Source organism: Lytechinus variegatus, chromosome 9 (genome assembly GCF_018143015.1).
Source record: "Lytechinus variegatus isolate NC3 chromosome 9, Lvar_3.0, whole genome shotgun sequence".
NCBI classification, from domain to species: Eukaryota; Metazoa; Echinodermata; class Echinoidea; order Temnopleuroida; family Toxopneustidae; genus Lytechinus; species Lytechinus variegatus.
The window spans coordinates 14,354,034-14,380,877 of NC_054748.1; the positions used below are offsets into that span (position 1 = coordinate 14,354,034).

Consider the following 26,844-nt stretch of genomic DNA (forward strand, 5'->3'; position numbering starts at 1 on the left):
AAAGTGAGCCATCTCTCAGATCTAAGAATTTACTTTTTGTTTTAGGATGTATATCAATGATTTCGTTAATTGGGTCTGTCGCCTAATGCTTTTTCAATTTGGTGATTAGATCAAAATCAAACCAAAATCCTTTCTCATTTTCTGTGTGTAGCTCAGGAGTCCTCATTCTCAGTCAGCTCCAGTGAGGGTCTTTTGCCGTGTGAATATCGAGGAGTTCCGAAAGTGGACTCCCAGACGTGGGACGTAGACGAATGCACTACCTGTTCCTGCGATAACGGTACGGTTACCTGTGTGATTGTAAGTTGTCAACCAGCATTCTGCACTTCACCAGGAAAACCTGAAGGATATTGTTGCGTCCTCTGCCCATACAGTACGTGTTGCGTTAATACCAAGCATAAGTAGAACACATATAACATTCAATGTTATCTCTAAATCACTAACATCAGTTACCCACCATCCACCATTAAGCCTGTATCATAAATGGGTAATAAAAGAGGGTTTCGGCGTAACCACTTGATTGTTGTTAGAAAAACAAACATAACTTAAATACCTATTATACAATATCATTAGCTATCACAATCACGGTCATAAATTCCATGATATTTTTCGAATATTTTACATCAATAGATCCTTATATATTCTTTTCAATGAGGCGTCCGCACCCACAGCGTGTGTGCCTCCCATTTTCATAGGGAATTAACACTCACTTCTCTCCGAAGCTACCGGTCAAGGAATCATCAAGAGTGCACCTTGTGCATGATTAAGACGTAACCGAGTCCTGTCAAGATAGGGTGCCAACCTCTGCGGACCAGGAAACTCACAGGGCATAAAGATGGTGCTAATAAAGACACAATGCCGCGAGAGGACTATGCAACTTGCGACTGTAAATCATTCGAGCGATATACCGCTAAAACTGCAGCAATATCTCAACCAATATTGTAACCGCATTTTATTCATAAAAATAATGGTAATCGATAAAGCAGGACTTATTTTGATGGAGGATTTTTAGGAAGGCACTTTAAAAGCCCACATAGCCCCTGAGGCCACTTTCTTCATCAATTCTGTAATCAAGATGAGTACAAGCTAATAGTATGTATATATTTCACAAGCTTAAAAATGGAACATCAAATAACAAATGATCCTAGGATTAAATTAGCTTTTATTTCTAAACCTTAACAGATGTCGTGGTGAAGAAAGTCCGGCCTGAAATCACAAATGGAGATACCTTCACAGAGGAAGGGGACAATCAAATAAGCGTTAATGTTTCCATCAAGTTTGATGATGCCACGTACACCACCGGAGTCTCAGGAGAAGACCTTTGGAAGCTTTCTGCTTGGGCTTCAGCCAACCCAGACGGCAATGGACCAAGGTAAAGCCCTTGGGCGGTATTCTGAGGTCATTTTATCTTTAAAATGTTTTATTTTATTTCTTAAAATGAAATTGGTATTCTGAGATGACATCAACGAACGTAGAGGGCAGCAACACACAAGCGTGTTGCTTTTAGGAAGGTCCACTCGATACGTGCATGCGATTGAAGTCCGCGCACAATTTGGTAGGCATCAGGCATGCCAACGAAACCATGAAACGACGCACTACATTCAAATATTAATAGCAAAATAGAGGTAAACTAACAGATTGTGACAAGGCTAAACTCCAGTAATAGAAATACAAAAATATGAAAATGATTGATAAAAAATTTAATACATTTTGAATTAAAAAATATTACCACATTTCTTTCTTGTGTTGCTTTAATTCTTCAGTAAAACGGCCATCAAATAAACCAATCTGCTAATTTCACCCGATTTAGTCAAGCTCATTTTGTGACTGCTGTTAAGCTCCGCCCCTCACTCAGAGCACTTTTTTAGTAAATTGTAGAGTTGATTTTTTTTCATTTCCTCATTTTCAACATTTTTACTTGAAAGAATTTTACAGCATGTATCACGCTTCAAAATATTCCAAATTTATTCCTTTATTTTTCCTTAAATATTACGTGGTGGTGAAAACAAATTTATGACTTTCGCATATCAATATGAAAACAAATATACGTGAGGTTGAACATTCTTCATTTCAATTTCGCTGCACCACATTAATGCGCCTACACAATCCAGCGGCAGTGTCATAGCTTGAGTGTAAGCGTCACGGCTGAACGCGCCGGCGCGCCCCGGCCTGCCGGTCGGTGCGGAGGTACGATACGATTGGCTGGAAAATTTTGTGCATGCTATAAATTTTGATGAAATTATAGAATGAAAAAAGCAGCTGTGACATAAACCTCCGCCTTTTGATAGTTCACAAGTCAAGGCGCGTCAAAAAATACTACGGCTCGAAACTGGGACATGTTATTTTGGTCTGTTAATTTGGTCTAACTTTAGACTAGGACTTACCTGGGCTTGAGCTTGGCTGGTGTCCGTATTCGGGATGAGTTGCAAAAAAGTTTGGTCGGATTTGTGGATATCACATAATTATTTCATATTTTCATCCTCCGATCCACACTGTGAGGGAAAATTAGGATTCTAACCTTGAACATCTATCGTTGCAATTGGCGGTTAATGCCAAATCAATGACAGATCAAGTCCATATCGTTCAGGTCCATGTCTGGCTAAGTCGAGTAGCGTCGAGATATCCTGCCAATCCTGCTAGTGCGACCAGCACTGCTTTCGCGCAGTACGCGCACCGATGTGTCCCGGGAAGTTTCGGCGCGGCCATGCCAGAAGATCAAGGTATTGGCTCTGGCGTAGCTTGGTAGGGGCAGCGAAATTAAGCAGAAAAGGGGTTATACAAGCTCATCGTACTATGTATTTCTATTGACGTGCAAACTAAAAGAACTTTGATTACGTTTTTCAAAAAATAAACGATTACATATTAATAATATTAAGCAATATTTCGTGGAGTTTTCAGTATCATTAAAAAAGAATGAAATCGAACAAACGAAAAAAAATCAACTCTATAATCTACCAAAAAAGTGCGCTGAGTGAGGGGCGGGGCTTAAGTGGTCACAAAATCTGAGCGGAGTGGACCTTCCTAAAAGCAACACTGCCGTGTGTTGCTGCCCTCTACGTTCGTTGGATGACATTTTATCTCTCAGATAAAATCTAAAATTTTATCTTCCGTATCTATGATGATACGCAACAGAGCGGTGGCAGCGTAGACATATTCCCATCGCGTATGTGGACATTGCAACGCGGATGATGTGCTTGCGCCCAATTTACTTTGAAGAAAAAATGAAATAAACTTAAAAGAGGGTAGGGGCTATTTTATCTCCGCGACATTGATTTCGTCAATATTTCTACATGAATAAACTCCAAATATTGACATGAAAATGATGAAAAATGATATATTCATTGAGAACAACACCTTAAAGTCATTCCTGTACAATTAGGAAGTATTTCATAAGACCTTTCTTGACTAATATTGTCTATGAAACGATGCTTGAAAAGATGCCAAATAGACTTCGAAAAAAAGAGGAGAGTATTGTCATTTTTGTTAGAAAGAAATCTCTGAAAGACGCGTAAGCGTATTGTGCAAGCGTATGTGAAGTCAATAAATTGACGCAATCTCACTTCTTTGCCACACCTCCTAGCGGAATGGATTTCCATTGGTTGAGTGATATCAGAGAGCTATAAAAGCGCGTTTCTAATTGTATACTGATTAAAAAATAGGTGTGTCTTACCGAGATAAAAAAAAAGATAAAATTGTTATCAGAATACCAATTCGGAGAGATTTTAAGGGTATTTTATCTCACTGATTTTAACGGAGATGAAATATTTTATCTGATATAAAATTGATCTCAGAATACCACCCCTTGAAATTTAAAAACGCCTACGAACGCCGTACGAATGTTTTTCTTTTGTTAGACCATTTAGTAAGACCTTCTCAATATGTCCTATGATGCCAGCGTACACAGACCGTTTGTAGACCATTCGTAAGTTTCAACTCGGTCGATGGTTTTGTCCAAGATTTTTTAAACGTTATACAAAACCCTTTCTTTGTAAGCCGGCCGTACCAACGTCGTATGAATATCGTACGGACCAAGCAATATTTTTGGAAGATCGAGAAAGAATCCTAGAGGACATTAATTCTTTACATTGGTCGTAAGAACGGATAAGGCTGTTCATATAATGCTCTTACGACGTCCGTAATAACGCCTTAAGAACGGAAATTCGAACAGCGCCATCTTACGAGCAACTCTTGGGTCTTTAATGCCCCTATCATTATTGGCGGTGCGAATGCCAACAACCGTTGCAATTGTGTGCAACAAATAATGTGAGTAAAGGATCCCTCCAACCATTGTAAAAGCCCCTGAAGGGGACTGCAAGAAACACGTAGTCTTCTTGGAACTGCTGCCATGTTAAAATTACTTTGAACGGTAAGTGGATTTTCATTAGGGCACGGTAGTGTCTTTTTTTCAGAAACAAAGTATACATGAAGTCCGAAAGAAATCCTATCACGAATGACTTGACAACAAAAATCGTAAGATGGCCTTAAGTCTGGTGAAAGAATAGTTGAAGGCATTTTTACGAAAATGTTACAATTTTAGGGCCAGTGAAAGAACGGAAATCATTCCGTTTCCCGAGATGGCCTTCAATTGCTCTTGCCACCTAAAGGGCGCTTGAACAAATCTCTACTACGAACCCAAGAATTTATAAGAACCGTCAGATTCGTACGAACGCATCTTTCGTACGAGTTTGTGTGACTGTATATTAGTATAATCAATAAATAAACAACGTAGCTAATCACCCAATCACCTGGATTCATTTCAAGTGTATCTGGCCTTATACGCCCTTGAAGTAGGTGTTCAAGATGAAAAATAAACAGTCCCTTGAGGCGTCCGAATTTTCCATGTGTTGCTTTTGAAGCAGACCCCCTATTTCATATTTTCTTTTCTTCAGGAAATATCTACTTGTACTTCAATGAATATTATTTTAATTCTTTAACAATTCTGCATGGCTTACTTAAAGATAATGTAAACGAATAGTAACACACTGTATATTGTTATGTAGTATGTCCCATTTTGTAATAATATAATAATAATAAAGGATATTTATATTGCGCACATTTCCACCTTGTTAGGTGCTCAAGGCGTTCCTATAAAAAAAAACCTATTGACAATTTTACACCGAACGAAAAGTGAACCTCGATCATTTTTTCTGTCTAAACCTGTATATGAATAACAGTGCTCAGATAAAAGAATGCGTTAAATCTTGCTTAAATTGTAACCGTTGCTGGACCCAAATTTGCAAACGTGTTATTGCTTATCACAAAGGATTGGATTCGAAGAGGACATTCTAGATCTGAAACAAAAAGACCAGTCCTTGACGAGAAGAGAAAAAATCGAGTTTACCAATCTGGACTTCTCCTTTTCCGACCCAATGGCCGAATGCGTAGACATAAAGTATATCTGTGTGAGGATCGAGAGGGGAGATAACCCAAGGACTACCGGGTACATTGGCTATACTTTAGGAGGATACCCTGGCCCCAGTGCACAGACTGGTTGTACAAGAGCTCCAGAATGTCGACGTAGTCAAGGTACTAATTTGTTTCGTTCGCTACTGTCAAAAGTATTTCAGCATACTCGTAAATAGAGGTTTACCAATGTATTTGTTGACTCAGTCCCGACTGCTGATTAACAATGTAATGGAGCGTAGTATTCAATATCCGTAACTGAATTCAGAAAATCATTCGTACCAATTGAAAGTAACAAAGAAGCTATTCACCTTTTACTACTGCCATGTCATGTACCTCAATAACAGAAAATGGTCGAGAATTAAAAAAGTTATGAAACCCTCAAAATAATGCTTGTATTTCCCTAATTTCATTAAATAAACTTTTTTTCACCGGTTTCCCAAAGAAGCTATCGCACGGTAACAAACATGACAAAAAACTTCATGCATGGCTAATCGTTAACAAAACGGAGTGTCGAGTAAGTTTGAACGCTAGCCTGTAAAACCTCTCCATTTTCTGAAATTATTGAAATTCAAACCTTATTTCAAATAACCAGAACTTTGTTATTTCTTGACCATTTTCTGTAATTGAGGTATCAAATTAAAGAGCAGATATTGAACTTTTAAAAAATGTGGTTTTCTTTTTAAAACACAGATACGGCCCGCCAAGTGACTTTTTGGTATCCCCTTTTCAAACTATTTTTGCTCACTCATGCGGGAATGAGAAATAATATAAGTAATACCGGATGAAAGAAGAGATTCTAAGCTTTACATTGATAGGTCATTTGTCTATTTTATTTATGATTAAGTCATGATAAATCATCACTAAATCTCGGTTTCGTTTTTTCTGGGACGCACTGTATAAATTTGGTCACCCAATATCCTAGGATTAAATTAGCTTTTATTTCTAAGCCTTAACAGATGTCGTGGTGAAGAAAGTCCGGCCTGAAATCACAAATGGAGATACCTCCACAGAGGAAGGGGACAATCAAATAAGCATTAATGTTTCCATCAAGTTTCATGATGCCACGGACACCACCGGAGTCTCAGGAGAAGACCTTTGGAAGCTTTCTGCTTGGGCTTCAGCCAACCCAGACGGCAATGGACCAAGGTAAAGCCCTTGGGCGGTATTCTGAGGTCATTTTATCTTTAAAATATTTCATTTTATCTCTTAAAATGAAATTGGTATTCTGGGATGACATTTTATCTCTCAGATAAAATCTAAAATTTTATCTTGCGTACAAATTTTATCTTGCGTATCTATGATGATACGCAACAGAGCGGTGGCGGCGTAGACATACCCATCGCGTATCTGGACATTGCAACGGGGATGATGTGCTTGCGCCCAATTTACTTTGAAGAAAAAATGAAATAAACTTAAAAGAGGGTAGGGGCTATTTTATCTCCGCGACGTTGATTTCGTCAATATTTCTACATGAATTAACTCCAAATATTGACATGAAAATGATGAAAAATGATATATTCATTGAGAACAACACCTTAAAGTCATTCCTGTACAATTAGGAAGTATTTCATAAGACCTTTCTTGACTAATATTGTCTATGAAACGATGCTTGAAAAGATGCGAAATAGACTTCGAAAAAAGAGGAGAGTATTGTCATTTTTGTTTAAAAAGAAATCTCTGAAAGACGCGTAAGCGTATTGTGCAAGCGTATGTGAAGTCAGTAAATTGACGCACTCTCACTTCTTTGCCACACCTATAGCGGAATGGATTTCCATTGGTTGAGTGATATCAGAGAGCTATAAAAGCGCGTTTCTAATTGTATATTGATTAAAAAATAGGTGTGTCTTAGAGAGATAAAAAGAAGATAAAATTGTTCTCAGAATACCAATTCGGAGAGATTTTAAGGGTATTTTATCTCACTGATTTTAACGGAGATGAAATATTTTATCTGAAATAAAATTGATCTCAGAATACCACCCCTTGAAATTTAAAAACGCCTACGAACGCCGTACGAACGTTTTTCTTTTGTTAGACCATTTAGTAAGACCTTCTCAATATGTCCTATGATGCCAGCGTACACAGACCGTTTGTAGACCATTCGAAAGTTTCAACTCGGTCGATGGTTTTGTCCAAGATTTTTTAAACGTTATCCAAAACCCTTTCTTTGTAAGCCGGCCGTACCAACGTCGTATGAATATCGTACGGACCAAGCAATATTTTTGGAAGATCGAGAAAGAATCCTAGAGGACATTAATTCTTTACATTGGTCGTAAGAACGGATAAGGCTGTTCATATAATGCTCTTACGACGTCCGTAATAACGCCTTAAGAACGGAAATTCGAACAGCGCCATCTTACGAGCAACTCTTGGGTCTTTAATGCCCCTATCATTATTGGCGGTGCGAATGCCAACAACCGTTGCAATTGTGTGCAACATATAATGTGAGTAAAGGATCCCTCCAACCATTGCAAAAGCCCCTTAAGGGGACTGCAAGAAACACGTAGTCTTCTTGGAACTGCTGCCATGTTAAAATTACTTTGAACGGTAAGTGGATTTTCATTAGGGCACGGTAGTGTCTTTTTTTCAGAAACAAAGTATACATGAAGTCCGAAAGAAATCCTATCACGAATGACTTGACAACAAAAATCGTAAGATGGCCTTAAGTCTGGTGAAAGAATAGTTGAAGGCATTTTTACGAAAATGTTACAATTTTAGGGCCAGTGAAAGAACGGAAATCATTCCGTTTCACGAGATGGCCTTCAATTGCTCTTGCCACCTAAAGGGCGCTTGAACAAATCTCTACTACGAACCCAAGAATTTCTAAGAACCGTCAGATTCGTACGAACGCATCTTTCGTACGAGTTTGTGTGACTGTATATTAGCATAATCAATAAATAAACAACGTAGCTAATCACCCAATCACCTGGATTCATTTCAAGTGTATCTGGCCTTATACGCCCTTGAAGTAGGTGTTCAAGATGAAAAATAAACAGTCCCTTGAGGCGTCCGAATTTTCCATGTGTTGCTTTTGAAGCAGACCCCCTATTTCATATTTTCTTTTCTTCAGGAAATATCTACTTGTACTTCAATGAATATTATTTTAATTCTTTAACAATTCTGCATGGCTTACTTAAAGATAATGTAAACGAATAGTAACACACTGTATATTGTTATGTAGTATGTCCCATTTTGTAATGATATAATAATAATAAAGGATATTTATATTGTGCACATTTCCACCTTGTTAGGTGCTCAAGGCGCTCCAAAAAAAAAAATCCTATTGACAATTTTACACCGAACGAAAAGTGAACCTCGATCATTTTTTCTGTCTAAACCTGTATATGAATAACAGTGCTCAGATAAAAGAATGCGTTAAATCTTGCTTAAATTGTAACCGTTGCTGGACCCAAATTTGCAAACGTGTTATTGCTTATCACAAAGGATTGGATTCGAAGAGGACATTCTAGATCTGAAACAAAAAGACCAGTCCTTGAAGAGAAGAGAAAGAATCGAGTTTACCAATCTGGACTTCTCCTTTTCCGACCCAATGGCCAAATGCGTAGACATGAAGTATATCTGTGTGAGGATCGAGAGGGGAGATAACCCAAGGACTACCGGGTACATTGGCTATACTTTAGGAGGATACCCTGGCCCCAGTGCACAGACTGGTTGTACAAGAGCTCCAGAATGTCGACGTAGTCAAGGTACTAATTTGTTTCGTTCGCTACTGTCAAAAGTATTTCAGCATACTCGTAAATAGAGGTTTACCAATGTATTTGTTGACTCAGTCCCGACTGCTGATTAACAATGTAATGGAGCGTAGTATTCAATATCCGTAACTGAATTCAGAAAATCATTCGTACCAATTGAAAGTAACAAAGAAGCTATTCGCCTTTTACTACTGCCATGTCATGTACCTCAATAACAGAAAATGGTCGAGAATTAAAACAGTTATGATCCCTCAAAATAATGCTTGTATTTCCCTAATTTCATTAAATAAACTTGTTTTCACCGGTTTCCCACAGAAGCTATTGCACGGTAACAAAAGACTTCATGCATTGCTAATCGTTTACAAAACGGAGTGTCGAGTGAGTTTGAACGCTAGCCTGTAAAACCTCTTCATGTTCTGAAATTATTGAAATTTAAGCCTTATTTCAAATAACCAGAACTTTGTTATTTCTTGACCATTTTCTGTAATTGAGGTATCAAATTAAAGAGCAGATATTGAACTTTTAAAAAATGTGGTTTTCTTTTTAAAACACAGATACGGCCCGCCAAGTGATTTTTTGGTATCCCCTTTTCAAACTGTTTTTGCTCACTCATGCGGGAATGAGAAATAATCTAAGTAATACCCGATGAAAGAGGAGATTCTAAGCTTTACATTGATAGGTCATTTGTCTATTTTATTTATGATTAAGTCATGATAAATCATCACTAAATCTCGGTTTCGTTTTTTCTTGGACGCACTGTATAAATTTGGTCACCCAATATCCTAGGATTAAATTAGCTTTTATTTCTAAACCTTAACAGATGTCTTGGTGAAGAAAGTCCGGCCTAAAATCACAAATGGAGATACCTTCACAGAGGAAGGGGACAATCAAATAAGCGTTAATGTTTCCATCAAGTTTCATGATGCCACGGACACCACCGGAGTCTCAGGAGAAGACCTTTGGAAGCTTTCTGCTTGGGCTTCAGCCAACCCAGACGGCAATGGACCAAGGTAAAGCCCTTGGGCGGTATTCTGAGGTCATTTTATCTTTAAAATAATTTATTTTATCTCTTAAAATGAAATTGGTATTCTGAGATGACATTTTATCTCTCAGATAAAATCTAAAATTTTATCTTGCGTACAAATTTTATCTTGCGTATCTATGATGATACGCAACAGAGCGGTGGCAGCGTAGACATACCCATCGCGTATCTGGACATTGCAACGCGGATGATGTGCTTGCGCCCAATTTACTTTGAAGAAAAAATGAAATAAACTTAAAAGAGGGTAGGGGTTATTTTATCTCCGCGACGTTGATTTCGTCAATATTTCTACATGAATTAACTCCAAATATTGACATAAAAATGATGAAAAATGATATATTCATTGAGAACACCTTAAAGTCATTCCTGTACAATTAGGAAGTATTTCATAAGACCTTTCTTGACTAATATTCTCTATGAAACGATGCTTGAAAAGATGCGAAATAGACTTCGAAAAAAGATTAAAGTATTGTCATTTTTGTTAAAAAGAAATCTCTGAAAGAAGCGTAAGCGTATTGTGCAAGCGTATGTGAAGTCAATAAATTGACGCAATCTCACTTCTTTGCCACACCTCCTAGCGGAATGGATTTCCATTGGTTGAGTGATATCAGAGAGCTATAAAAGCGCGTTTCTAATTGTATATTGATTAAAAAATAGGTGTGTCTTACAGAGATAAAAAAAAGATAAAATTGTTCTCAGAATACCGATTCGGAGAGATTTTAAGGGTATTTTATCTCACTGATTTTAACGGAGATGAAATATTTTATTTTATCTGAGATAAAATTGATCTGAGAATACCACCCCTTGGAATTTAAAAACGGCTACGAACGCCGTACGAACGTTTTTCTTTTGTTAGACCATTTAGTAAGACCTTCTCAATATGTCCTATGATGCCAGCGTACACAGACCGTTTGTAGACCATTCGTAAGTTTCAACTCGGTCGATGGTTTTGTCCGAGATTTTTTAAACGTTATCCAAAACCCTTTCTTTGTAAGCCGGCCGTACCAACGTCGTATGAATATCGTACGGACCAAGCAATATTTTTGGAAGATCGAGAAATAGTCGATTTGACATTTTCCGAACCTAGAAATGTTCTTTCCGATGAAGTTTTTTTCTTGATTCGTGTTCCTATGGGGTCCTAGAACAAATTCAGCTTGGTTGCCAACAGTTGCCGTTTGGGCAATTTTGCTAATTAGCATAAATCCAAAATGGCCGCCAGATGCCATCTTGAAAACCTAACTTTTGAACCCCTGTCCACAAAATGATGAGTAATGACTCGTTTTAGGGGTTTAGAGATGTGTAGAACCGATTTCTGTAATCATTTTTTGCAATATAAGGTCATCTTCAGGTCAAATCCAAGATGGCCGCCATATGCCATCTTGAAAATTGACTTTTGTTCCCCTTGCTCCAGAATGACGAGTAATACCTCTATTTAGGGGTTTTGGGGTGTGCAGAATTCATTTCTGCTGTCTATTTTGCAATATAATCTCATCTTCAGGTCAATTCCAAGATGGCCGCCATATGACGCCATCTTGAAATATCAACTTTTAAACCCTTTGCCCCAGAATCATGAATAATAACTCTATTCATGAGTCATTTGTTATGTTGATTCAATTCACGCAGTTATTTTGCACAAAGGATAATCTCAGATCAAATCCAAGATGGCCACCAACAGCCATCTTGAAAAATTACTGTCCGAGGCTTATACGTGTGTAACACTAGAAAGTTTTAATGATGGTTGGTAATTATTCGTAGTTATGGTAGCGTTCGATGGCGTATATATATACTAGTGTTACAGTCGAATAAAGATGACAAGACGATGATTATGCAGTTCCAATATAATATATTTATTCACCCTTTCTTGAAGGTAGAAAGGATGTAATATTGATGAGAAGTATACAATGAAGAAATATAAATAACAGTATATGTGAAAGCTATAGGACTCCTTTGTTTACGGCCATGGGATGGGCCAGGAGAACAAACTGTATGATTTTATGCGGGGTGGAGCGGTCGCTCAATAACCCCAAAATCTATCTCTGAAATATCTATTTTGTACAACTGTATTTATACCCTGGACTTGGTATGACAATCACAATGTTTCTATGTTCTTGGACCAGTTGACTCATACTATTTCTGGATAAGAAGGAAATGGGTGTGCTAAGAAAGACCACAGTGAGTGAGAGTGGGAGAGAGAGACTGGGAGAGAGAAAGAGAGAACCAAGTATGAAGGAGAAACCTTGAGTCCGTAATGGTCATTTTCATGGAAGAAACCTTGTGAGTGTGACGTAGTGATGAAGTGGACATAAACAAAGTAGTAGTGGGTTAGTGAACCTTTGATTATACAGTTCAACTAATATCTCTTATTTTAAAACATATATTCATTATTTCTACCCTTACATTCGTCCCATTGTTTGAACAGAAACGTCCTCGTTTCAAAATTATAAATGAAATTTTACTGACATTAGAAAATGCAGTATATGATACTACAAAGGAAAGTGCCAAAGTAAAATTCAACTACATGTAGTTGAAATGAACGTATGGTATAATAATAAATGGAATTAAATAAATCTATAGTAGAAAGTAAATGTGAGTAATAGAACAAAATACACGAATCAATGAAGGTTACATCTAAACTACACCAAAAAACATAAGAACAAACTAATATTACATTAGAACAGAAATTATCAACATTATGAACATGAAACTGTACTATAAATAGACAGTAACAAAATACCTGTGAAATATCGAGATTGAGTAATATATAGAAAATAAATACTCGTCAAATGTGTATATTATGTCAGGGAGCAGTTACTCCAATATATAAAAAAACATGAAAAAAATAATCTTGAAATTGTATGTTCTGGACAAGAAACATCACTCAATGCCTGACCGGGTTTATGTCATAAACCGAACAACAGCTGGGAGTTAAAATCTTATTATTGAGAAATTTTGTTGGAATTATCAAATGCATGTACAAGTATGTTGCACTTGTGAGTAAACGTATCTGTTGTAAGGAAATTGAGATAGCAATAGAAACATATTAGCAAACATTAAGATAATATCAATTTCTATACCAGAACCATAGCTCCGTACAAACAACCAGTAGGCCTATTACTTAACATAATAAGATATAACATGGAAACATAAAAACAAAATTGTACATGAAAAAAATTCTAATACAGCAGTAATAATATCTAATCAACAAAATTAATTACCATTTATCTACATGAAACACATATAATAAATTATCACTAGAAACAGAATACAATTCACAAGACATAATTTTTTTATTGAAATTTACATGAATATGTGTTTGTAGGCATCAAGAAACCATTCCAATCAACAGATGATGAATCATCAGCAAGTCTTAACCAATATTAAAGTATATGAATGTAAACAAAACAAAATTAAGCTAGGTCAAGATTAGAACAATAACATGTAGGTATAGGTTCCCCCCCAAAAAAAAAATATGGGTCCATTATAATAGAGAGCATTTCTCAGCACATACCAAATCACATTCTTATAAGATATGACTAGAGACAGGATTTCCATAGTAATTAGGAGGTTGAACGACACGACCACTACGAGTGCGCTGTCGTGGGTCATGGTTACGTGCATGACCATCATGAGATGGTGTGGGAGGAAGAGGGGGCACATGGGTTGATGGGATAGGGGCAGCTTGGGGTGGGTCATTATTATGTGCTAGTGGGTCGGGTACCCAGATGTAATATGCCTGGGATGATGGAACATTGGGTGGAGGCTTGGATGGTGGTGTTGGGGGTGGTTGGTTCTTAGTTTTGTCAGGTCGGGAATGAGGGGTAAGATAAGGTTTAAGACGATTGTAATGTATGACACGTGGAGGGGAAGATTGAAGGGATGGGTCCTCAAGAGTGTACTGAGCACCAGTAGAATCGACAGAAACTACTCGGAATGGGCCTTTCCAGCGCGGAGCAAGCTTGTTGCGTGAATTAGCAGGGTCGGTCTTATATACCATATCTCCTACTTGATATGGGGAGAAACGTTTCTTACCGTCATAATGACGTTTCTGAGAGGCATGGGCAGCATCAGCGCGCTTGGAAGTGAGCTCAAAGGCAAAGTTTATTGAGGATAGGAGGCGAGCAACATACTCATCAGGGTCATTTTGAGCAGTAGGAAGGGGATCAGGTGTACTAAGATGGACAGAAAGTGGTAGGCGGGCATCACGTCCGTGGAGTAAGAAAAATGGAGTGTATCCTGTCGAGGAATGAGGGGTCGTGTTATAGGCTAGCTGAACCTGGCCAAGAACTGAACTCCAGTGAGGACCTGCCTCAGAAAGACGCTTGCCTAATTCCTGCTTGAGGGTTCGGTTAAAGCGTTCAACCATACCATCTGACTGAGGATGATACGGAGTAGTTCGCGTCTTGTGGATACCAAGGTGTTCACAGAGGGTCTTCATTATGTTTGCTTCAAACTGTCTACCTTGGTCAGAATGAAGAGACTCGGGAATGCCATGCTGACAGACAAAACGATTGAATAGACAATCAGCAACTGTGGTAGCCTTCTGATCTTTGAGGGGATAGAGATTTAGATATTTTGTGAAGTAATCCATTACAACTAAGACATATCTGTAGCCATCCGGTGTAGGAGGCAACTCAGTTATATCAGCTGCTATCCTTTCAAGAGGTCGAGAAGCAGTGATTGGCTGTAATGGAGCCTTAAATGCAGGTACTGGATCGCGTCGCACCTGACAAGGCTCACACCGAGCACAAAACTCAGAAATATCACGCCTCATACTTGGCCAGAAACACAACTTTTCTGCCTTTTGGATGGTCTTACCAGAACCAAAGTGGCCAGAAAGGGGAGACCCATGAAGAAGAGAGAGAACCTCAGGGACAAGAGATTGAGGGATGACGACTCGTTCTTGCCCAGGGCCTGCCATGTGTCGTGACACATGACACAACAATCGATCCCGAATGACTAGACTATTCCGAACGGAATGGAACTTCTTAAGGGTGGGGTCAGCCCATTTCATTCGGGAATAAGATGGAAAACGTCCTTCCTGAAGCCATGAAATCACTTCTGATATCATAGGGTCCTGGCGTTGAGCATGCAGCAAACGATGCCCATTTTGAAGCAAGGACTGGCACAAACCTGCAATATCCTCCATACCTGATAATGACTCAGAGTAAGAAGTAGAAGGGGAAATCAAAGGGTGGGAGGGCAGTGTCTGAGAACAATTATTGTCAGGAGTGTGAGAAGGAACAAGCTGTGGTGGAGGTGTGAGAGATGCAGTGGAAAAGGAAGATGGATTGAGTGGCGGAGGAGAAGAAGGAGGAGGAGTAGGGGGAGCTGCATCCTGATGACTCGAGCAACTGACATTATCATGTGTAGTTGCAACGATATTGTCACTCGGAATGCGTGATAATGCATCAGCATTTGCATGCTTCACACCATCACGATGTTCAATAACCCAGTCAAGGGGGTCAAGTTCAAGAATCCAGCGACTGCGGCGACCAGTCATATCATGAGACATAGGCAGCTTGCGGAGACTAGTTAGTGGCTTGTGGTCAGTGATTATAGTAAAGGTGGAGGCAAGAAGATAATGACGAAAATGTTTGACTGCCCACACAACAGCCCAAAGTTCACGATCATATGTGGACCATTTCCGTTCATCTTTCTTTAGTGCTTGACTGGCATAGGCAATGACGCGCTCACTACCATCATGCTTCTGGGTAAGCACAGCACCTACAGCAAAGTTTGATGCATCAGTATGTAAAGCAAAAGGCAAGGAAAAGATAGGAAAAACCAGGAGTGGGGGAGAAATCAGAGCTTCTCTGAGCAACTGGAATGCATGCCTACGGTCCTCATTCCACACAAAGGGGGCACCTTTTTGTGTGAGGTCATGAAGTGGTTTAGCAATACGAGCAAAGTTTTTGACAAAGCGTCGGTAGTAACTTGCCAGACCAAGAAATTGCCGAACTTCTGTGGCATTCTTAGGGGTAGGCATGTCTCGAACCTTATACGTGTTTGCCGGGTTAGGCAATACTCCGTCAGCAGATACAACGTGACCAAGAAATGTGACTTTTTCCTGGAAGAAATGACACTTTTCAGGTCGAAGTTTAAGACCCGCTGATCGAAAGCGGCCGAAGACATCTCGGAGACGAGCTATCTTTTCATCAAAAGTTTGCCCGAAAACGATAATATCATCCAGATACACAAGGACTGAGTCCCAGTGTAACCCACGAAGCACGAGTTGCATGAGCCGCTGGAAGGTCGAAGGGGCATTGCGTAATCCCATAGGCATTACCTTAAACTGGAAAAGGTCTGTTCCAGTAGTAAATGCAGTCTTGGCTGCATCCTTGGGATCCATGCCCACTTGCCAGTAACCGCTTGACAGATCCATGGTGCTGAAATATTGATTCCCAGCCAGAGCATCGATAGTGTCATCAATGCGTGGCAAGGGGTGGGAATCGGGACAGGTGACCTTATTCAGGCCCCGGTAATCGACACAAAATCGATACCCTCCTGTCTTCTTCTTCACCATAACAATAGGTGAGCTCCATGGACTACAGCTTGGCTCGATCACCCCGGCATCGAGGAGGCGATCACACTGCTGTTTGATCTCCTCTCGAATAACAGGTGAGGCACGGTATGCCCGCTGCCTGATTGGGGGAGAGTCACTCGTAGGAATGGTATGCTGAACGTAGTCGGTACGACCATAGTCGTCTGGGGACTGACTAAAGATATCAACATATTCTGCCAGCAGGTCTTGTAGATGGCGACGTTCAGTTGACGACAGAGACGATGTGGACATGTCAAAGCTAGACAAAATAGAAGAAGAGGGAGGAGGAGAGTCAGAAGAAGATGAAACAGATACTATGTTATAACTATCTCCATCACGATCTAGCATAGGGTAAACAACACCAACTGTTACATTCTTTCCCATAGAAACTGGAGAAGATGTTGGATTTGCAACACGAACAGGCAAAAACCCATTCTTAACAGATGACACCGTACAGGCAACAACGACCGGAAAATTTGGGTCACTATTTGGAATAAGCAATCCGTCAAAATCAGTCAAAGGTGGAGAAATAGAATCAGAAACAAGAGATACAGAAAGAATCATCTCAGTCCATGGGGGAACCTCAATGTCAGAGTCAATGATGGCGGAAACAGAGAGGGGTAGCACATTACTATGTGATAAAAGAGAAAGTGACTTCCCATTGAGGACTAAAGTGCTGGCTGCATAGTCTAAGATGAAATTGCATGAAGCAAGGAAATCCCATCCAAGAAGGAGTGTTGGATTGATATCCCTCACAACACGGAAAGGAAAGGAGTAGGTGTGAGAGTGAGAAGTGAAATCAATAGGAAGAAGGCCAAGACAATCAAGATGAGAATTCTTTGAAACAGAAGTGAGAGCAGAAGAAGGAAAGCAGAGCTGTCTCCGTGACAGACAAGGAATAGAACGATACAAATCTGAACTAATAAGTGAGACCACCGCTCCCGTATCAACAAGGGCTGCAATCTGTGTAGACCCAATAGAAATGAGAAGATAAGGACGGGGGCGTGAATCATCATTGCTCATGGACCGAGAAGAAGAAATATTTGCTGAGAGCTGGTCCACACTATCAGCAGTTATTCGTTTCCCCGATCATCACCACGGCTACTACCTCGAGCGTCTGCAAAAGACACGCGACGAGGGGAAGGGCCACGGAAATGAGAGGGAGAACGATGAGGGGATGTTGAACGATATGGCGAGGAATCATACCGGCGGGCAGACTGACGACCCGGGGAGAAATCATACCTGCGTTCTGTTTGATACTGAGAAGAGCGATAGGAAGAACGAGGAGAAGGAGAATATTCACGACGAGCACGGAGATCACGTCGTGAATAACGTTGAGCATCATCCCTATAAGATGATTGATTACGAGGAGAATAGCGGAAAGGAGAAGGAGAACGAGGGCGATCATAGCGATTGGATGGCGAATAATCGCGGGGGCGATCAGATTGATAGGAAGAGTAACGACCTGAATTATTGTTGCGAGGAGAATAGTGGCGATCATAAGAATAGGGCGAGGGTGGACGAGGATAGCGAGATGAGGATTGGGAAGCAGAATCAATTTTAAGTTCAAGAGAATCAAGCCTCTTCAAAATAGTTTGGAGAGAATCATCTCGTTCTTGGGTAGGTGCAACGGCATTAACAGTTGTAGGGAATGACGAGCGAAGCGCTGCCTGACCGCGTTCACTCTGTTCAGCGATTCGGAAAGCCGAGTCGACGTCGACCGCACCGTGCTCATGGCACTTTGCCTGGAGACTAGGCTCCAAACCGGCAACAAAATGGCACCTCTCAGATGGTTGATAGATTTCGTCATTAACCGCTTACTTTAGAATGAAACCATTCAAGGTTTGGGCTATGATTTCGGGAGTTTTGATCCTTTTTTATTTCTGTGCAATCATACTTTTCCAGTGAAATGACTTTAAAGTATTATTTGAATAAAAAAGTGATTTCTCGGTAATATTAAAAAAAAAATAGTTAACTTATTAACTTCCTTTATAATTATTATTGGACTTTTCCTCCTGACAAGAGCCATTGACTTGGTCAGCAGGAGTGCACTCTTTAGCCTCCTGCAGAAGATAGGCTCCCCCAAAACTGTTCCACGGTCAGGATTGTTCTCATTCGTGAAATGTTTTACGGAAACGATGTCGCCCTGCCTCTCAAGAAGTGGGAGTACAAGACCTAGTCATACATAACAGCTGCCTGTCCTGTGCATGTTAAGGGTTTGGATCATCCATCAGCCTTTGAGACAGTCAGAAATCCTGATAGACTCAAGACACCGACTGTCCTCCAAATACACACTCGTCTGGTTGTGGTGGACCCCTCACCTACCTTGGACCGACTATATGTCTCTTGCCCCCTTTCACAGGACAAGCATAGGGATTGTAAAATCTGTCACAGTCATGGCCAAGCTCCTGCACGGAAATAAGTCCTGGAAAACGTACGCAGACCAAGAAAAGTGGCGAAACACCTTCCATGTCAGCTGCCTCGGACGTATCATGCACGTCAAATGGCAGGACAAAGTGAAAAATACAGAGGCCCTTCAGCGTACGTGCTGGCATCAAAAGCTTATTCTCGCTCCTTAGTCAAAGGCACCTCAGGTGGTTGGGGCATGTTTGCCGCATGAAACATTGGCGAATCCAAGAAGGGATTCGCCAAGGTAAGGTGAGCTATGTGATTGGTCTCACCCCATCGGTAGATCACACCTCCGTTATAAAGACACCTGCAAACGTGACATAAAACTTGCCGGCATAGACACTAACACTTATGAAGGTGTAGACGATAGTCGCCATTCTATGGAGAGCTACTAAGAACAGGGGTCAAGATGTCAGAAAATAATCGGAATGCTAAATTGGCAGGCCAAAAGGCCTAGGAGGAAAGCTAGGGCAGCATCTCTATATAAACGTGTCTCAGCGCCATCCTCCTTCATCTGTAAAAATTTGCTCTACAGTGCGTCCCAAAAAAAACTATACACTTTTGAAATGGCTGCCAAATAAGAAATGAAGCACTTTTGGGGAAAAGACTTATAGATATGGAAAGCCAATAAAGTCAACTTTCAAATGACACAAAAAAGTTGGGAAATTATTCATGCTTGAGCGAGCACTGCCCACTGAAACAAAGGGTATGCAAATTAGGGTGGGCTGGAATTAGCCTTCCAATTTCTTTTAGATTTTTTGTTTGGTACTTGCAAAGTTGAAGGTTATTTGGTGAATTAAAGATCAGATGTGATCAGTTTGTTCTTTGTGAAAATTTCATACGTTATTAACTTGAAATTTAATGCATGAGTGATCATGAATTGCAATTTTTAGTGCAGCTTTATCATATGGATCATGTGGATCTCAACAATGTGTTCATGACAGTCAGGAGAAGAGGGGGTAATATGACTTAGGTAGGTGAAGTAGGTTGATGGGCTCAAGGTCAACAGAACATTTGCAACCCCTCCCTCCATCTCTACCCCCTCCCCCACTTCTCTACTCCTGAGAGACTAACCTTGGCTAGGCTGGGCAGGAATTAGCCATACATTTTTTTGAGAGGTTAGTCCTTTGGAACTTACAAAGCTAAGGGTGTTATGCTATTCATGAGTAAGATAAGTTTGATTTTAATAGGCATATTTCATGAATTACTAAATTGAAATGTAATGCATGAGTGAACAGGAATTGTAATTTTAGTGTAGCATATTCATCTTGTGGACATCAGAAGTGTGTTCGTGAGAGTCAGAGTAATGTGATGGTACATGTACCTGTTACAAGCAAGAGGGCGAGATATGCTAAGACTTGGATAAAAGGGCATTCCTCGTCTTTTTGTCCTTTTACAAATTAATAGTCATATGTACCTTCCCCTCTTCACCGCCACATCCAAACCCCCACCCCCTCTCGCTCTGTCTGTCTCACCTCCTGGATTGTAGCCTTTCAAAACTTAACTGCCAAGTGACCGGTGGCTGATGGTCAGTTTGAATGATTACCAAAAAATTTAATGATTATGATGATTAATGAAATAATTTATTGGAAAAAAATGAATGTTTGTTTGATCACATTGCACATTGAATGAGTTGATTTACTAATAAATTGTTGATTAAATGATTGATAGGAAAAAAGTTGATGCCTAATTCATAATTAATCATTAAACCAACATTCTGCTCTGGACTTTGCGTACATGACAATAGCCATCAGTCTCTCAACCGGAGGGGAGGGCGGGAAAGAAGGAGGGGGAGGGGGCTGAATGTTCTGTTGACCCTTATTTCATCAACCTACTTCTCCCACTTAAGCCCTATCTCACCCCCTATTCTCCCGACTGGCCGACTCCCATGAACACATTGCTGAGATCCCCATGATAAAGTTGAAATGCTGCTCCAAAAGAGATCCAAATGATAAAGTTGAAATGCTGCCCCAAAAGTGTAATTTGTGTTCATTCATGCATTAAAGTTCAATTCGATAACTTATGAAATTTGCTTAAGCATCCAAAACTGGTCACGGTTGATCATTAATTTATCACAACACCCTTAACTTTGCAAGTTCGAAAGGATTTGCCTCTCAACATTGAACAACTGACAAAAATTGGAAGGCTAATTCCAGCCCACCCTAATTTTCATACCCTTTGTTTCAGTGGGCAGTGCTCGCTCAAGCATGAATAGTTTTCCAACTTTTTGGTGTCATTTGAAAGTTGACTTCATTGGCTTTCCATATATGTGAGTCTTTTTACCCAAAGTGCTAGATTTTTTATTTGGCGGCCATTTCAAAAGTGTATATTTTTTTTGGGACGCGCTGTAGAGTCTGCCCAACTCAAGCTCTATAGTCACTCTCGAAAATGTAAGGCCGAGCGCTACACCATCGTCTTTTAAGGCGAACTGATGCCTACCAATCATTGGACACATTGATTTAGAAAAAAATATTGATAAAACACTTTCAAATTCAAATAAGACCCTAAAAGCCTCTTCAGTATAAAGGTATGGATGGACCTTAAAAAATAAAAATACACTCGGAATGGATCATGGCCCAAACCTGAAGAGGATTCATTCTAAGTTGAGCAATTAATGTTGAAATCTGACATCTAAGATGTAACTTCACCTTGACTTTGAACTTGAGAATTGATAAAAGAAATAAGTATTCTTACTGAAATCCCTTTACATTAGTTCTAACACGTATAAGCCTCGGACAGTAATTTTTCAAGATGGCGGTTGGCGGCCATCTTGGATTTGATCTGAAGATTATCCTTTGTGCAAAATAACTGCATGAATTGAATCAACATAACAAATGACTCATGAATAAAGTTATTATTCATAATTCTGGGGCAAAGTGTTCAACAATTGATATTTCAAGATGGCGTCATATGGCGGCCATCTTGGATTTGACCTGAAGATGAGATTATATTGCAAAATAGACAGCAGAAATGGATTCTGCACACCCCAAAACCCCTAAATAGAGGTATTACTCGTCATTCTGGAGCAAGTGGTACAAAAGTCAATTTTCAAGATGGCATATGGTGGCCATCTTGGATTTGACCTGAAGATGACCTTATATTGCAAAAATGATTACAGAAATCGGTTCTACACATCTCTAAACCCCTAAAACGAGTCATTACTCATCATTTTGTGGACAGGGGTTCAAAAGTTAGGTTTTCAAGATGGCATCTGGCGGCCATTTTGGATTTATGCTAATTAGCAAAATTGCCCAAACGGCAACTTTTGGCAACCAAGCTGAATTTGTTCTAGGACCCCATAGGAACACGAATCAAGAAAAAAACTTCATCGGAAAGAACATTTCTAGGTTGGTGTATTGAGCCTTTGACACTGTCAAATCGACTAAAAGAATCCTAGAGGACATTAATTCTTTACATTGGTCGTAAGAACGGATAAGGCTGTTCATGTAATGCTCTTACGACGTCCGTAATAACGCCTTAAGAACGGAAATTCGAACAGCGCCATCTTACGAGCAACTCTTGGGTCTTTAATGCCCCTATCATTATTGGCGGTGCAAATGCCAACAACCGTTGCAATTGTGTGCAACATATAATGTGAGTAAAGGATCCCTCCAACCATTGTAAAAGCCCCTGAAGGGGACTGCAAGAAACACGTAGTCTTCTTGGAACTGCTGCCATGTTAAAATTACTTTGAACGGTAAGTGGATTTTCATTAGGGCACGGTAGTGTCTTTTTTTTCAGAAACAAAGTAAACATGAACCGAAAGAAATCCTATCACGAATGACTTGACAACAAAAATTGTAAGATGGCCTTAAGTCTGGTGAAAGAATAGTTGAAGGCATTTTTACGAAAATGTTACAATTTTAGGGCCAGTGAAAGAACGGAAATCATTCCGTTTCCCGAGATGGCCTTCAATTGCTCTTGCCACCTAAAGGGCGCTTGAACAAATCTCTACTACGAACCCAAGAATTTCTAAGAACCGTCAGATTCGTACGAACGCATCTTTCGTACGAGTTTGTGTGACTGTATATTAGCATAATCAATAAATGAAAAACGTAGCTAATCACCCAATCACCTGGATTCATTTCAAGTGTATCTGGCCTGATACGCCCTTGAAGTAGGTGTTCAAGATGAAAAATAAACAGTCCCTTGAGGCGTCCGAATTTTCCATGTGTTGCTTTTGAAGCAGACCCCCTATTTCATATTTTCTTTTCTTCAGGAAATATCTACTTGTACTTCAATGAATATTATTTTAATTCTTTAACAATTCTGCATGGCTTACTTAAAGATAATGTAAACGAATAGTAACACACTGTATATTGTTATGTAGTATGTCCCATTTTGTAATAACATAATAATAATAAAGGATATTTATATTGCGCACATTTCCACCTTGTTAGGTGCTCAAGGCGCTCCTATAAAAAAAAATCCTATTGACAATTTTACACCGAACGAAAAGTGAACCTCGATCATTTTTTCTGTCTAAACCTGTATATGAATAACAGTGCTCAGATAAAAGAATGCGTTAAATCTTGCTTAAATTGTAACCGTTGCTGGACCCAAATTTGCAAACGTGTTATTGCTTATCACAAAGGATTGGATTCGAAGAGGACATTCTAGATCTGAAACAAAAAGACCAGTCCTTGAAGAGAAGAGAAAGAATCGAGTTTACCAATCTGGACTTCTCCTTTTCCGACCCAATGGCCAAATGCGTAGACATGAAGTATATCTGTGTGAGGATCGAGAGGGGAGATAACCCAAGGACTACCGGGTACATTGGCTATACTTTAGGAGGATACCCTGGCCCCAGTGCACAGACTGGTTGTACAAGAGCTCCAGAATGTCGACGTAGTCAAGGTACTAATTTGTTTCGTTCGCTACTGTCAAAAGCATTTCAGCATACTCGTAAATAGAGGTTTACCAATGTATTTGTTGACTCAGTCCCGACTGCTGATTAACAATGTAATGGAGCGTAGTATTCAATATCCGTAACTGAATTAAGAAAATCATTCGTACCAATTGAAAGTAACAAAGAAGCTATTCACCTTTTACTACTGCCATGTCATGTAAGCCAGTTATATTAAGCATCCTATAGGAAACATAAATGAAAAATGGTTCAAGTTTGAACCTTTCTTAATGTTAAGTATGACGCACCTTAAACAAGTTCAAATTTGTATCTTTTAGGGGTGGAAACGAGAATTTCTAGGTGCATATCATGATAATAAGGTGCATCTTTGCATCTTTTGCCATTTAGGGTGCAAGATTACACCCAAATATGCAAGGCCTATTGCTTTATGTTTTTCATGATTTAATAAAGATTGGGCCAAATCAGTGAAGCAAAAACTTTATATTCTATCTGCAGCTCAGGGGTCAGACAGCGTGGATATTACCGCTTTCAGTGACTCGCTGGTTCGGATCAGGTCTGGGCTAACTCGTATAATTATTAGTTTAGGAATGGCGTGGGCACTAATATCCCACGTCAGGCCCGGGCTATTTCGGTGCTGCTTGGGGCAAAAATGCATTTCTAATGATATAGAACAGCCACATTTATTTTTCAAAAACCACTCCTTTTCCGATTTTCGGAGCCTCCATTGCATGGCCCTGCGAAGCGGGGGTGCTGGGTGTGCTGAAGCACGTCCAATATACATGTAAGATTTTCTCAGGCGGTGCTGCTTGTATTATCAGTCAGTCTGCAAGTCCCTTTTGTTAATGAGCAAGATTCATCCAAGTCCTCTCGTGGCTGAATTCAAGTCCCTGCAAAGTCTCGTGAATTGTGAGACTTTCTTTCTCAAAGAATTTAACCACTTTCTCCTTGTTGAATGTGATTTCTTTACTTTTATTTTTTGCTATGTTTACATTCAATGTCAAAATCTTTATGAATACTTTTTTACTAAAAATGAATATCACTTTTCACGAAATCTTAAAAGTAGGTAGTGCTCATTCAAGCAGAAACATATTTCGAAAGTCATTTTATTCGCTTAAAGACACATAAATGTAAAAAGAAAAAAGCTTCAGTATATTTATAGGATTGTTTCAAAGCCTATTATGTTATACGCACTGTAAATCTTATGAAATTGTATGCCCTATAACAGTTATGACTTGGAGGACATGAAATGAAAATGTGGTTTACATAATAAACTTTTCGATTTTGTATGAAAATTTAATTCGATCGAGACCCTCTCGCGTCGGGGGCATAAGTACTGACAAAAAACTACTAAATATATGTATGTTATTCTTTTACGTAGCTCTTTGTTATCGTTTTTATGCAGACTTTTTACATATTTTTATATCTTGGATACTCTTATCTTTTGTATTTTTGCTGTTATGACAAAGGTGAGCTGTGCTTAAACAAGCCTTACGTTTAGATAGGCCACCTCTGTCCCATGTATCTGATATTCTTAATTCCTTGTTCATGAGTTTATCCTCGCAGTTTTTATTAACCCTTTCATGATGAATGAATGTATTGTTCTTGGTTTTCAATGAAAAAAAATAAACGAACTTGAACTTGAGACATCTGCGTTGCAAACCATTTTTGGACAAATTATGGCTGAAATAAGAAACCAATTTTCTCATCACCGCTCGGACCGTCAACAAATATATACATATATATATATATATTAACCTTGTTGGCCAGTTAATGTATTTCATGGCAATAATCATGAAAGTTCGTGTATAAGCATGATAAGTGATGAATAAATGAAATAATTTATACAGTGCGTATTAATAAAAAGGTCGTGTATAAGTGATTTATAAATAAAAAAATTATAGAGTGCATGTAGTAAAAAAAAACAACCCTTGAAAAAGTAATGGGAATAAAAAAAAATACAACACAATTTTGCCCCATACCTTCTTGGTGTTTACTATAGTGTACAATTAATCGTAAAAATCGTGTGTGACATGTCCCTTGTGTTACCGTCCTCGATATTTTGCGAAAGGTGGGTATTGCAGCTTTTAGTTACTCGCTGTTTCGGATCACGCCTGGGCTAAGTCGGACAATTTTTTTTATGAATGGCGTGGGCACCAATGTCCCGGGTCAAGCCCGGGCTATTTCGGTGCTGCTTCAGGCAAAAATGTATCTCCGATATAATTATCAGCCACATATATTTTCTTAAAACGACCCCTTTTCCGAATTGTGCCACTGTATTAAAAAGTCGCAATTTTTGGAGCCTCCATCGCATGGCCCTGGAAAGCGGGAGTGCTGAAGCACGCCCAAGATTTTCCCGGGGGGGGGGGGGCGCTGTGTGTATCATTTTTCATATGCTGCACACCGTGGAATTCTGGTAGGTGTGTCACAGTGGGAAGATGTCAAGTAAAATGACTAACATTTTGTGTTACCCCCTTTTATGCTTGTCTAATTTCTTGGGATCAAAACGGTCTTTGAATTGAACTTTTTTTTTCTTTTGCTTGTCGAATTTAGTTCAGCCCCCAGCCAAAAAAAGAAGAAAAAAACATTCCCAGCACCCTGCTCCATGAGGCAAACATAACCCCTGCATTGACGGTCGAGAGAGTGTTTGGGCAAGGAAACAAATTAAAACGGTATCTATAAAGAAATTTTCTAACCAACAATCCATGTACTCTTTATGACTAACGTCTAATGTTATACCTTTGCAACTTTTGCTGAAATCATTTAAAAAATATTGCTCACTCACGGGGAAAGATTTTCGAAAGTTATATCGCCATTCGCCGAAAGAGACCTGTACCAGTACATAATTGTGGAACAAGCTTTATGATATCGCAAA

General features: G+C 39.4%; 1 protein-coding gene across 1 annotated transcript; it reads left to right on the forward strand.

The window, feature by feature from the left end:
* Nucleotides 1–241: 241 nt before the first annotated feature.
* On the forward strand, nucleotides 242–25,579 carry LOC121421370. The gene is made up of 7 exons (XM_041616067.1): nucleotides 242–370; nucleotides 1,180–1,369; nucleotides 5,261–5,523; nucleotides 6,360–6,549; nucleotides 8,845–9,107; nucleotides 9,934–10,123; nucleotides 23,700–25,579. Exons 3-7 carry the CDS (start codon nucleotides 5,367–5,369, stop codon nucleotides 24,016–24,018), a joined length of 1,119 nt encoding a protein of 372 aa, XP_041472001.1. The 5' UTR covers nucleotides 242–370; nucleotides 1,180–1,369; nucleotides 5,261–5,366; the 3' UTR covers nucleotides 24,019–25,579.
* Nucleotides 25,580–26,844: the final 1,265 nt, after the last annotated feature.